Source organism: Vigna angularis, chromosome 4 (genome assembly GCF_016808095.1).
Source record: "Vigna angularis cultivar LongXiaoDou No.4 chromosome 4, ASM1680809v1, whole genome shotgun sequence".
Lineage (NCBI taxonomy): Eukaryota > Viridiplantae > Streptophyta > Magnoliopsida > Fabales > Fabaceae > Vigna > Vigna angularis.
This window is the reverse complement of record NC_068973.1, coordinates 33226211-33239181: the sequence shown is the minus strand read 5'-3', so window position 1 is coordinate 33239181 and position 12971 is coordinate 33226211. Positions and strand designations below refer to the sequence as shown.

The following is a 12971-nucleotide window of genomic DNA, read 5'->3' as shown; positions in this document are numbered from 1 at the left end:
TTTACAAAATCTTAACCGAACGTCCACAATAAAACTGAAAGACTAATAAATGAAAACCTAGCGAGCGCTCTAAGGCTCGGCTTTAACTTCCACTTCCACCAGATTAGCGTCTTCCAAATTTTCTTCTTCTAGCATTTCTTCAAGTGACGCACCTCCATCTGCTCACATCCACACGGATGATCATTGCAATGACAGGACGAATGTACAAAGACAACAGACAACACAAGGAAAACGAAAGGGTAAGCTTAGGTAATTTAATTTATACATCAATATATACAATAAACATTTCAATCCACACAAGCACATAGTTCAACATATAACTGTTACCAATAAGGAGTATTGGTAAATCTTGAAGAAATTTGTTTTGATGATGCTACAAGAAGTTTTAGTTGAAGAAGATATTAGAATTAGTTAAAAGCAATTTGTAGAAATTAAATGTAGTAGGAAATTCTTGTAAACCTTGTAAACTTGCATTTTTAACTGCAATAATCGATTATGGAATGGCAATAATCGATTATCACAGAGTCATACAGGAATAATCGATTATCACTTCATATAATCGATTATCACATTTTGAAAACCCTGTAACGGACTTAAATAATCGATTATCACTTACAATAATCGATTATTTGTGGCAGTTGAGACTTAACCTTAGATATTCAGAACAGCTAGCTATATATTGGGTTTCTGTGAAGATCAATAGTAACGTTGTTGAACAGAAGCTCTTGCAGAATACTGTTTGTCAGAGGAAGTTCTCAGAAGCTATAGTTCAAGTTCCCTTGCTTGGTCTCGTGAACAGGAGAGGCTCGTGTGTCGTGTGTCGATAGTCGGAGCAAGCTCTCTTCGAGTTAGCAAGGTGCTTTGCCTGGTCTCGTGAATAGGAGAAGCTCGCGTTTCGTTTGTCGATAGTCGGAGCGGTTCTCTTCGAGTTAGCAGAGTGTTCTTCTTCCGGTTCGTTCGTCGAAGGAAGGTTTATTTATCTGCTTTATTCACTATTTGTTGTAATTTGTGAAACCATTTTTAGTGAAAAAGGTTAATCACTATTTATAGTGATTAACGACTGGACGTAGAATCTTTTGATTCGAACCAGGATAAAAATTATGTGTTGATCTTCTTATTCCCTACACTCATTTTATTGTACGTACATCAACTGTTTGATAAATTTTCTCTAAGAAAATTGTTTTTCTAAAACGGACCATTAAACTTGATTTGTGACCGTAACACGCTTTCTAAGTATTTTATTCCGCTGCGCGACTCTATAACGGTACCGATTGTTCCAACAATTGGTATCAGAGCTTGCTTTGATATTTTTTCAAATTCTTTCGAAAATGGCCGGTCATCAAAATCAAGTATATGTCGAGGGTGCTTCCATCAACAGACCACCACTCTTTACTGGTGATAACTATGCATTCTGGAAAGTCAGAATGGAAATTTTTATGGGGTCTGTTGACAGAGGCATCTGGGAAGCTGTGCTAAATGGTCCCTATATTCCTAAAAGAACTGTTGATGGTGTAGAAGTAGAAAAACCATACTTTAACTGGACTCCTGAGGAAAATAGAAGAGCCCAATTTGATATTAAGGCTCGTAATATTATTTCATCTGCTGTTGTACTTGATGAATTTTATAGAATTTCAATATGTAAGACAGCACAGGAAATGTGGGAGGTCCTCAGAGTCACACATGAGGGTACAGACGACGTGAAACGTGCAAGGAAGAATACACTCATCCAGGAGTATGAGATGTTCAGAATGCAACCTAGAGAACCAATTTCTGATGTCCAGAAGCATTTCACTCACATTGTGAACCACCTAACAGGTTTAGGTAAGACTTTTGACACTGATGAATTGAATGTGAAAATTTTGAAATCATTAGACAGGTCTTGGCAACCAAAGGTGACTGCCATCTCGGAGTCTCAAAACCTCACTCAGATGTCAACGGCGATTCTCTTTGGAAAGCTTCGTGAGCATGAGCTTGAGCTGAAAAGATTAACTACAGAAGAGGATCAAGGCAAAAGAAAGACACTTGCCTTCAAATCTGAAATTTCAAAAGGAAAAAGTTATAAGAGAATTGAGGATGATGATTCCGATAACGATGAGGAAAACATGAGTCTTATGATTAAGAAGTTTGCTAAATTTATGAAAGCAAAGGGAAAAGACAAATACCGTGGAGAAAGGAAAGAAAATCAAGGATCTCCATCAAGCGTTAAATGTTATGGATGTGGAGAAAGAGGACATATGAAGACTGATTGTCCTAATAATAGGAAAAGTGAAGAAAAGAAGGAGAGAAAATTTTCAAAGAAGAAGAAAGCTTACATAGCTTGGGAAGACAATGCTTCTAGTTCTTCAAGTTCAAGCAATTCAGATGAAGAAGCTAATTTGTGCTTAATGGCAGACTCAGAAGATGCAGGAAGCCAAGTAAGTGATTCTAGCTTAGAGTCAAGTGATGAATTTGATTTACAAAAGGCATTTCTTGATTTGTTAAATGAATCTGAAAAACTTGATGTTGCTCATAAAAAGTTAAAGAAAGAGCATAATGAATTGAAATTGAAGTATGAAAAAGTACTAGATGACGAAGTTGTTTTGAGAAACAAAGTTAGTAATCTAGAAACTAAGTTATCTGAATCTGATGTTGTTGTACAACCTGTTGAATGTTTATCGTGTAAAAGTCATATGTTTGATATTGACATTCTTGAGAATTTACTTGCAAAGGCAACTAAGTCTAAGTCACATGCCAAAACAAACTTTGAGAGAAGCAATGCTAGAAGTGGAAACACACATTTACACAAAAAGTCTAAAGTGATAAGAACTCGTAGGGTATGGGTTGAAAAAGGAATTGTGTCTTATAGAAACCCAAATGTTGTCACATGCTTTTATTGTATGAAAAAGGGGCACACTTCTAACAAATGTAGAATTAAACATTTTGATGTTCCAAATGGAAAATATGCTTGGATTCCTGTTATAAAGTAAATTGTCTCTAATCTTAAAGGACCCAAATGAGATTATGGGAACCAAAACTCTATTGTTTGGTTTTGCAGGTTAATTTTTCAAAAGGAAAAGAAGACTCTATGGTATCCTGGTATTTTTTAAGAGCTTTGAAATGATTTATGAATGTTAGATGTGTCTTAAAGTTGAAAATTTGGCCCAAATTTGTGTTTTTCGGAAATTAACGTAAATAATCGATTACCAAAGGTAATAATCGATTATCTCGTCCTCAAAAATTTGGATTTTAACATTTTGGCAAGCACATAATCGATTATTTAAAGTAATAATCGATTATCTTAAGTCACAGCGTAAAAAAAAAAAAAAAAAACTTTTTTTTTTTTTTGGAGACTGTTTTGTTGTTTACTTGCCATTTCATCTATGTTATAATTTTGTCTGTTATGTGTCTTCTTATAATGTAATCTTTATTTTCATAAATAAAATGATCTCTTGATCATATGCATCCTTTGTTTAATTGAGGGGGAGATCATATTTAGGGGGAGCCTTTAACATCCGGTCTTTTTGCTTCTGATCAAAAAGGGGGAGAAGAATAATACAAGGGGAGAAGTATAAATTATTACAGGTATTGCTAACCTTGTTGTTTGTTAGCTTGTATGTTTTGCAGGTAAGCCAAACTTGCTTTTAAAATTGAATTTTTGATCATCATCAAAAAGGGGGAGATTGTTACCAATAAGGAGTATTGGTAAATCTTGAAGAAATTTGTTTTGATGATGCTACAAGAAGTTTTAGTTAAAGAAGATATTAGAATTAGTTAAAAGCAATTTGTAGAAATTAAATGTAGTAGGAAATTCTTGTAAACCTTGTAAACTTGCATTTTTAACTGCAATAATCGATTATGGAATGGCAATAATCGATTATCACAGAGTCATACAGGAATAATCGATTATCACTTCATATAATCGATTATCACATTTTGAAAACCCTGTAACGGACTTAAATAATCGATTATCACTTACAATAATCGATTATTCGTGGCAGTTGAGACTTAACCTTAGATATTCAGAACAGCTAGCTATATATTGGGTTTCTGTGAAGATCAATAGTAACGTTGTTGAACAGAAGCTCTTGCAGAATACTGTTTGTCAGAGGAAGTTCTCAGAAGCTATAGTTCAAGTTCCCTTGCTTGGTCTCGTGAACAGGAGAGGCTCGTGTGTCGTGTGTCGATAGTCGAAGCAAGCTCTATTCGAGTTAGCAAGGTGTTTTGCCTGGTCTCGTGAATAGGAGAAGCTCGCGTTTCGTTTGTCGATAGTCGGAGCGGTTCTCTTCGAGTTGGCAGAGTGTTCTTCTTCCGGTTCGTTCGTCGAAGGAAGGTTTATTTATCTGCTTTATTCACTATTTGTTGTAATTTGTGAAACCATTTTTAGTGAAAAAGGTTAATCACTATTTATAGTGATTAACGACTGGACGTAGAATCTTTTGATTCGAACCAGGATAAAAATTATGTGTTGATCTTCTTATTCCCTACACTCATTTTATTGTACGTACATCAACTGTTTGATAAATTTTCTCTAAGAAAATTGTTTTTCTAAAACGAACCATTAAACTTGATTTGTGACCGTAACACGCTTTCTAAGTATTTTATTCCGCTGCGCGACTCTATAACGGTACCGATTGTTCCAACAATAACATCATCCGATATATATATATATATATATATATATATATATATATATATATAGACTAGACCGACCGTCCGGACTGTATGAATCTGTGTAGTTACAAGCGTCCTTGCACCCGAGTGATGTAGTAACTAGGATACACTCAACAGTTGCCACTCGAGGTTAGTCCGTTCTTACGTCGCTCATGTTAACTTATGGACTAAGGACCTCCTGCCGTTCCCACACATGACATACTTCCTCTACATGAGGATGAGTACTCACGGAACATCAGGATGAACAACAAGTCTTAACTTATCCACAGTCATACTTTACCAAATTTAATATTCAATATATGTAAGAGTCGTTCCTCCTTGGAACGCTCGTTCAAATTCCATAATCGTATAATCATTCAATATAGTGTTCACACTTCAACATCTTATAATTTATCACCATCTTTATCTTCAGTTTTAAAAGTATAAAATAACGATCGTTCATACTTCTGAAGAACGAAGACGAACGCTAAAGACTATATTTAAAAGACTCGTTGTCAAACAAAATAAGTCGACACATACTTATATGACGAACGTCACTGCTACTCGAATCAGTTGAATGAACTGACTCTTAGAGATATACAATCAATGTTCAGAATAATTTAGGTACAAAGACTTTAGGCCGAATCCAAATGGATAAAGATACAACAAGACAAATAATTAATTATACTGAGAACAATTTGTTTAAAAGGATCGACTGCCAGTCAATGACCGAACGCGATAATATACATTTACTAATAATTTGGACGGATGTTATTTACGCCCATTTAGAAATCAAAGGTAAGGACGAGCGTTCGGTATAAGACCGAACACTTCTTAGGACGAACGCTAGATATAAGACCAATAATTTATTAGGGCGAATGCTTGGTATAAAACCGAGTACTAATTTGGACGAACGCTTAGTCTAAGACCGAGAGCTCATTAGGACGAACGCTAGGTATACGACCGAGCGCTGCTTATGACGAACGCTAGGTATAAGACCGAGCGTTACTGATTTTAAAGTATAAAGTTATTCGTATACTGCTAAGCTGAACCGAGCGCTCAAACATAACATTTCACAAGAGGACGCTCGTTCTCGATCAGAGTTCTTTCCGAATGAAAGAATTCCATTTTAAGTCATTTACTAGGAAACCCAACGGTATAAGACCGTTCAACGACGAGCGTACATTATCAAGGTAAGAATTATCATATTCAGATTTTTCATCTATTCTAACTCAACATTTCTCATACGATTCATAATCTTATAATTTCATATTCATCATTAATTCACATACTTTATAGAATTCATATTAACAACTCATACTATACAATAATCATCCATTTTCCAATTCATACGTATCAACCAACACATACCATATTCATTCATGCATAACAGCGATCGTTCAGGCATACTCAATCAGCATACATCTCATACATTCAGTTCATATCATGCTTGCATACAACATCCAAGTATTAATTAAATTACTAAGCTTCCCTTACCTGGATAGCAGTGTACGTCTAATAGTATAACTTGGACTCGTTCAAATATGGCTTTCTACCCCCAACGATCTTTCTTACGCTCTTCAATTAAGTCTACCCAAAGAAAACTCAGAGAACTCAGTTATACCCTTGCATGCAACTGAATCTTAGTTTGCATGTAACACAGAACAAGCGTCCAGAGTCGAGCGACTTACCGGTTAGAGAACTTGGATCTGTTCGGTTCAGATTGAAGCACACGGCGCAGGGAACGTTCCTATGGTTTTGAATGTTGAACGGAGAAGAAATGGGTGAGTAACAGTAGAGAGAAGTTGAAGGCTTTCTAGAGAGAAGTTGGAGAATATGAAAAGTTGAGTTCTGAGGAAGAAGACGATTGCATGCAGAGAGTGGGAAGAAGGTTTTTCAGAAAATTGGTTTTCTTCCCAAGTCAAACGGATGTTCTCTCACACACGGACACCTGTCTTCCAGTACAGATTTCGGAACATTCCATTTGTGACACTTGGCAGGCGTGCGTCAGAGTGTGTGAGTGCGTTTTAATGAGACTGAGTGTGTGGCGAGGTGCATTAATGAGAGCTGACAGGTGACTCAGCAGTGCATTAATTGGATTGGACAGATATCTTACGGTTAATTTTCCAAGACCTCATAGTTGTCATTAAATATTTAGCGTCAGATAGTTTAAAACAATAATTTTAATAAAAGAAATTAATTTATTGATGTAAAAATTTAAAGTTATATTCAATATTTTAGAAGTTTAAAAGTGATTTTAATTTATAAAAACATTATTTGAATAATGAGACAAAATTCATCACTTTAAAAATAATGGACAGTATAAAAATTTAATATTGAAATTAAATGAGACAAGATAAAACATTAACCCTTTAATATTTCTCTGACAAAATTTTCTTTTCAATTTTTGTATAGATATTATCTGTGTTTTGTATTGAAGTTTCCTTGTAAAATAAAATAACAGTTAAGTTATTATGACAGTAAATTAAACTCATTTCCTTCTATAATTTGTGAGATTATTTTGTAGGGTGACATGTCCTGAAATAAAGAAATAAATTTTACACGCGTAAACCAGAATGTGTAATTTTAAGATGTTAGCATAAATGTGCTCAAATAAGAGTGTGCTGGAGTGAGTTGTTACAGTGGGGCAAGATATCAAGTTCCATCTCAGAGAAAGTTTGTAGTGACTCTCCGAAAATGAACGACGCAGATGTCTCTAAGCAAATCCAGCAGATGGTGCGGTTCATCCGCCAGGAAGCAGAGGAAAAAGCTAACGAGATCTCTGTCTCCGCCGAAGAGGTATCTCTTCATTTCGCCGTGTTTTCTTCTCTTTCGCTCTTCGTTCATGCTGTCAAACCGAACTTACTTTTCCTTCTGCAGGAATTCAATATCGAGAAGCTACAGTTAGTTGAAGCCGAAAAGAAGAAGATCAGGCAAGAGTACGAACGAAAAGAGCGTCAAGTCGAAATTCGGAAGAAGATGTAACTTTCTATATACCTTTCTCTTTGTCTCTTCGACTTCAAAGTTCATTTGGTTTTGTCGTTAGATGTCTCTAAATTCTGGAGGCTAAGTCTTACTCGTATAGATCTTGATCCGTACGCTAATGCGGCAATGTCTATTGACTGTGATTACTGGTACCGCCGATGCTTGAATCCTTATGGAACCGGATGTAGTGCAGTTATTTTATTTTATTTTTTATGTTATCACTCATTCTGTGTATTTATAATTGAACTTCTGTGATTGTGGTTCTGTGTGTTTTAAGTACTAGAATATGATCTTTTGTGCAATAGTTATTCTTTTTAAATTTATGAATTAGGACGGATCTGTATTTCTGCATTGACGAATGCATGCAATTCATATCAATTATGAGATAGTCTACCAACTCCTTGTTGTCTTGTCATAATTTTCAGTAAAATCTATAGTTAATGATAGTTCCAAACTTTTGCATTTGGAAAATATGGCCAGAGGTTTAACCTGTTCTCTTTTATATTTACTTTGTTTGGGTTTGAGTACTTTGGTTTGGTGTTCAGTTTCTTTCAATCTGTTGACATCTGTGGCAAAGTGCTCGAACACAAGGATATTTTCAAAGTTTGACGAAGGAGATTGTGGGTTTAGTTTCAGAGATGTATTTTATTTCATAGTCTGAAATACAGGGCTATGTTGTGCTTCAAAGTGGCAAAGAACACTGCTACTTGAGATAGTTTATGTTTTGATGCACAACCAATTGATTGTGTTTGTAGTGAGTACTCGATGCAGCTGAATGCCTCTCGAATTAAAGTTCTTCAAGCTCAAGATGATGTGATCAGTTCCATGAAAGAAGCTGCTTCCAAGGAACTTTTGAGTGTGAGTCATCATCATCATTTGACTGTGACTCATCATGATCATGTGTACAGAAACCTTTTAAAAGATCTCGTTGTTCAGGTCAGTTAAACTTTGAATATGGTAAACCTACTTATGATTTGATTTGAATTTGCTGTTTTGCCAAGTATCGATGTCAGATTGTTGTTTCCTTTTTTCTATAAGACCCTTACTCATACAAAATTGTTTTAATGCTGTTTATTTATTGTGTCTATAACCAGTATTTTCATTGAAAATTCCTATTACATAGAGACATTTTTTTATAACATTGGCGATTTTTTTGTGATAGCAAGTGCTTAGGTAGTTGTCAATTATTCTTTCCATCTTTTTCTAGTTAGATCCTTGCAGCTAGGCAACCGTTTTTAATGTTATTTATTTAATGTGTCCTACTTTTGTATTATTTGCGTAGATGGGCGCAACATTGTATATATAACTAGTATTTTCATTGCAACTTGCTATTACCCACAGACACCATTGTATCAACATGTTGTTCGTTTTGTGATAGGAACTTGGGTATTATGGGTTGCAGTGGAGTATTTAACTGTTTGGTTCTCCCCTTGTGCTAGCTACTTTTTTAGAGTGGGTTTCCAAGTGATTGGGTACTATCAATTATTATTGGAGCAGGATGTTTGCATCATGGAAAGGGCTACGTACGGTTCTGACTAACAGGAAAGTTAGTGAAGTATCACCATATGAAGTGCCGTGGAATGAAAGTTGAAAAGAAGTTGCCCCTAATGGGTGGTGCTATGATAAGAACTTGAGTACTGTGGGATGTTTAAGTCCCACATCAAGTGGTATAGGATCCTCCGTGGGGTATTTGGGTGATTGGTTCCCTTCCCTTATAAGTTAACTTTTGAGGATGAGTTCACTGAGTGCTTGGGTACATTTGAATTATAACTATCTCGTGACATGGGAACCAAACCTTGGTCTCCATGGTATATTGAATGGCATGGGATCAATTCCTTGCCCTTCCTCTTTCCTAGTCAACATGACCCTTTTAAATCCTTTGTAATGATATAGATAGTCTCCTTGACATCTGTTTATAGAGTACCTTCTATGCGTATGTATATGGACTTGGAGCATAATGTTAGGGCTTTTGTTACAGTGTTTGCTAAGACTGAAAGAACCTTCTGTCTTATTGAGATGTCGGAAAGAGGACCTACACTTGGTAGAGCATGTGCTGGATTCTGCTGCACAGGAGTATGCTGATAAAGCAAATGTTGAGCCCCCACAGATCATTGTTGACAACCAAGTCTATCTTCCACCTGGACCCAGTCATCACAATGCTCATGATATCTACTGGTAAAGTTCATATTACAAAAAATAAATCTTAACTAATTGTTTGGCCCTGCCAATCAAGAATTTGCTTTCTCACTCTACAATTTACTTTTTCCTCTTGGTTAATTATAATCCAACATTATCTTTTGAGAAAAGTGCAAATTCAAATCTTATGATCATAGCAATTCTTACCCACAACAATAGGAGGCTTCCTAAAATCGTATTACCTGTCTTAGCTGCTTTGTTATTTAAATTTCAGTTAAGGCAGACCTGATTATTTTCTTTGATATTCAGCTCTGGTGGGGTGGTTCTGGCTTCTCGTGATGGCAAGATTGTGTGTGAGAATACTCTTGATGCACGACTGGATGTAGTGTTCCGTAAAAAGCTTCCAGAGGTAAAAAATTTTATGCGTTGTAATTCTTAGTCTGGTTTGTATCCTTAGTTAGATATTTTCTGCTGAATTGATTGTGAACTTTCCATATTATTTCAAAGTAGGAAGGTGGGTTGTTTTTGAGATATTGAGACTATGACATTGAAATAAAAAAAAAAATCCTCATGAAAATCATATCTGATGGGCTATTAGGACAAGTAATGGAATGTGTCAGTGATTTTCAAGAGAAAATAAGAAACAGAGCTTGCTTAACAGAGAAGAAAACGTATATTAAAGGAGAAAAAAACTGAACTTTCATTTTTTAATATCAGAAGCATTAGAATTTATAAAGCTTAACGAATAACTACTGACTAACAATATGATCCTTGGAATAAGCTGTGAATACAAACTGGAATAACAAAGTATCTAAGATTTCCTAACACACTCTTTAAGACTAAGGCAGAAACAACAAACAAAAGATTACATAAGCAAGAGGAATTTAGGGAGTAGTTAACTGATGCTCAATGCCAGCTTCCTCACAAACCAGATGTCAGAATCTGAATTTGGTTGCCACTTGTGAAATCATCAATAAAGGCAACATAACATCAATTCCCTGCTAATGAAGGAGTTCTCTGAGGTCTAGATATATCTGTGTGGACTAACTGCAACTTACAAGTGGCTCCTTTTGTTGACTTCGGAAAAGGCTTCTGTTTTGCTTCACAAATAGACAAGTGTTTTAAGTTGGTGTGTAATCATCAAGCTCTTGGAAATCAGCTGCCAGCCTCTTGGGCTTCATTTGTAGCAGCCATTGGTAGTGATAATGCCAGAGCCTCTTTTGTCAAAAATCTGTGATATTTTCCTTGATTGGAAAATCAGCTTGCTCTACCTCTAATGGATTTATAGCAAAACTTTTCCTTTCCATTTTTCCTTTAAAGATATCATGACTAGCTACATCTCTAATCAGGCAAAGATTGTCTTCAAAAGCAACTTTGAAGCCTTCACCATTACCTATTCTGACTTTGGTGATGTTGATTGTCTTTAAATCTTTGAAAAGTTCCATATCAATGGTCATTTGATTAGTGCAACCACTGTCATTGAGCCAAATCTTACTTCACGGTTTGCAAAACACATACATAGCCACAGAGTAGAGCCTCCTTGTCTTGATCAACAAACTTGGTTTCTTCCCCTTGTTTTTTATTTTTGCTATTGCATATGATCGCTTCATTTCCCATTTGATTGCACTTTCTAATGATTGCATTGAAGTAATAGCCAAATATTATCGACTATTAATTCTGTTCCAGATTCAAAAAGTCGTTTCTTTCCCGGTATATTTCTGTGCCTTTGTATTTTCTAGACTGGTCTGGGAGTAGTTCCTTTTCACTAATTTTTCCTCACACTTCCTTTCTTTTTCCAGACAAAATATATACTACAATATTCCATTAATGGCAACTTTCTGCCTAGTATGTTTATGTTAGGGTACAAGGTATATGAGAGAAGAAGGTATAGGAGAGAAGGAGAAGGGCACCGAACGGTGGAAGACGGGGACGACCAGGCTGCTGGAAGGTAAAGAGCGATCAGGCCGAAAACGGGGACCCATCTTCCACCGGTCGTGCCGTTCTCCTTCTCTCCTATACCTTCTTCTCTCATATATCTTGTACCCTAACAGTTTACTTTATATATTATTTAGGATGATAAATTTGGTAAGTCATTGGAGTAGTTGCAGTTGTGATAACCAACATTCTTCTTTATTTTCTATCTCCTTCGGAAAGGGGGAAGGGGTATAATTATTTTGAGATGATGAACTGGTTAATCACGTCAAACCACTAGATTCTTATGAAGTTTCTTGCTCTTTGTTACAGATTCGAAAGCAGCTCTTTGGACAAGTTTTTGCTTGAAGATTTCTTCGAATGTATTGTTTCGTACCCTGCAATGTTTATATCCCGAAGCATAAGCTTGTCTTGGATCTGAATAGGTCTGCTGCCGTTGAATTATAGTTGCTGTCTTTTGAATAACACCATTTTTCTGTAGTTCAGTTGCTCCCATACCGTTTATGATGGGGCATGTGGTGTGCTATAATTTCTCTCTCATTCCTGCTTTTTGCTTATTGGTAAATCATGTAGCAGATATTTATATATTGAACATAAGTACATTATTGTGAACATTGTGACAGAAATAAAGTGTTCTCTTCCATCGTGTCTGGGGCAAGTGGAAACAGTGAAATGTCGGCGCCCACGCATTCAGGTACATTCCTCATGTTTTGGTGATTTGGGAAACTATGTCATTTGATGGAAAGTAGGGATTATATTTTAAGAGAAATCCAATAAAAATATATTTGAAGGGACGAACTGAGGTAAAAAGTGGACTTAAAATAGAAAAAAAAAAACAAAGCAAAAGCACAATACACGACTACTTATTTCTAGGTTAGTTAGTCGGCCACATTAATCGCGGGTTTCCTTCCCCAATAGATCAGTTATTAGGTTTGGCTATGGATTATGCTACGACTAATCAATAGTTTAAGCAGGCTAAATGAATATGGATAATGGCTTAAAATCGGACAATTATGGCAACGTACAATTCCTAAAACCTTTCTTGTATAATTTATCCTTTCGTCTCTGCAGTTGTCTGCACATCTAACCTTTTTATAGAGTCTCTGTTTTTGCGTGGTTGTTGGTCTATGTGCTCTTGCTTCGCTGTCTCTAGGTCCCTTAACATTTTGCAACTTCTTTGTTGTCACAACTTTTACGCTTATTTTCTTTAATTGCGGTGTCTATCGAAAACCCGAAAAAGATTATTTCCAAATTATAGTAAGGAAATACATTTTCTCACTTTTAGATAT

The 12971-nt window shown here is 35.8% G+C and overlaps 1 protein-coding gene across 1 annotated transcript; it reads left to right on the top strand.

Annotated features, from left to right (window-relative positions):
• The first annotated feature begins 7241 nt into the window (after positions 1 to 7241).
• LOC108331528 (V-type proton ATPase subunit E) lies at positions 7242 to 12328 on the top strand. The gene is made up of 6 exons (XM_017566254.2): positions 7242 to 7428; positions 7510 to 7610; positions 8370 to 8550; positions 9593 to 9789; positions 10060 to 10159; positions 11995 to 12328. Exons 1-6 carry the CDS (start codon positions 7327 to 7329, stop codon positions 12028 to 12030), a joined length of 717 nt encoding a protein of 238 aa, XP_017421743.1. The 5' UTR covers positions 7242 to 7326; the 3' UTR covers positions 12031 to 12328.
• The last annotated feature ends 643 nt before the right edge of the window (positions 12329 to 12971 follow it).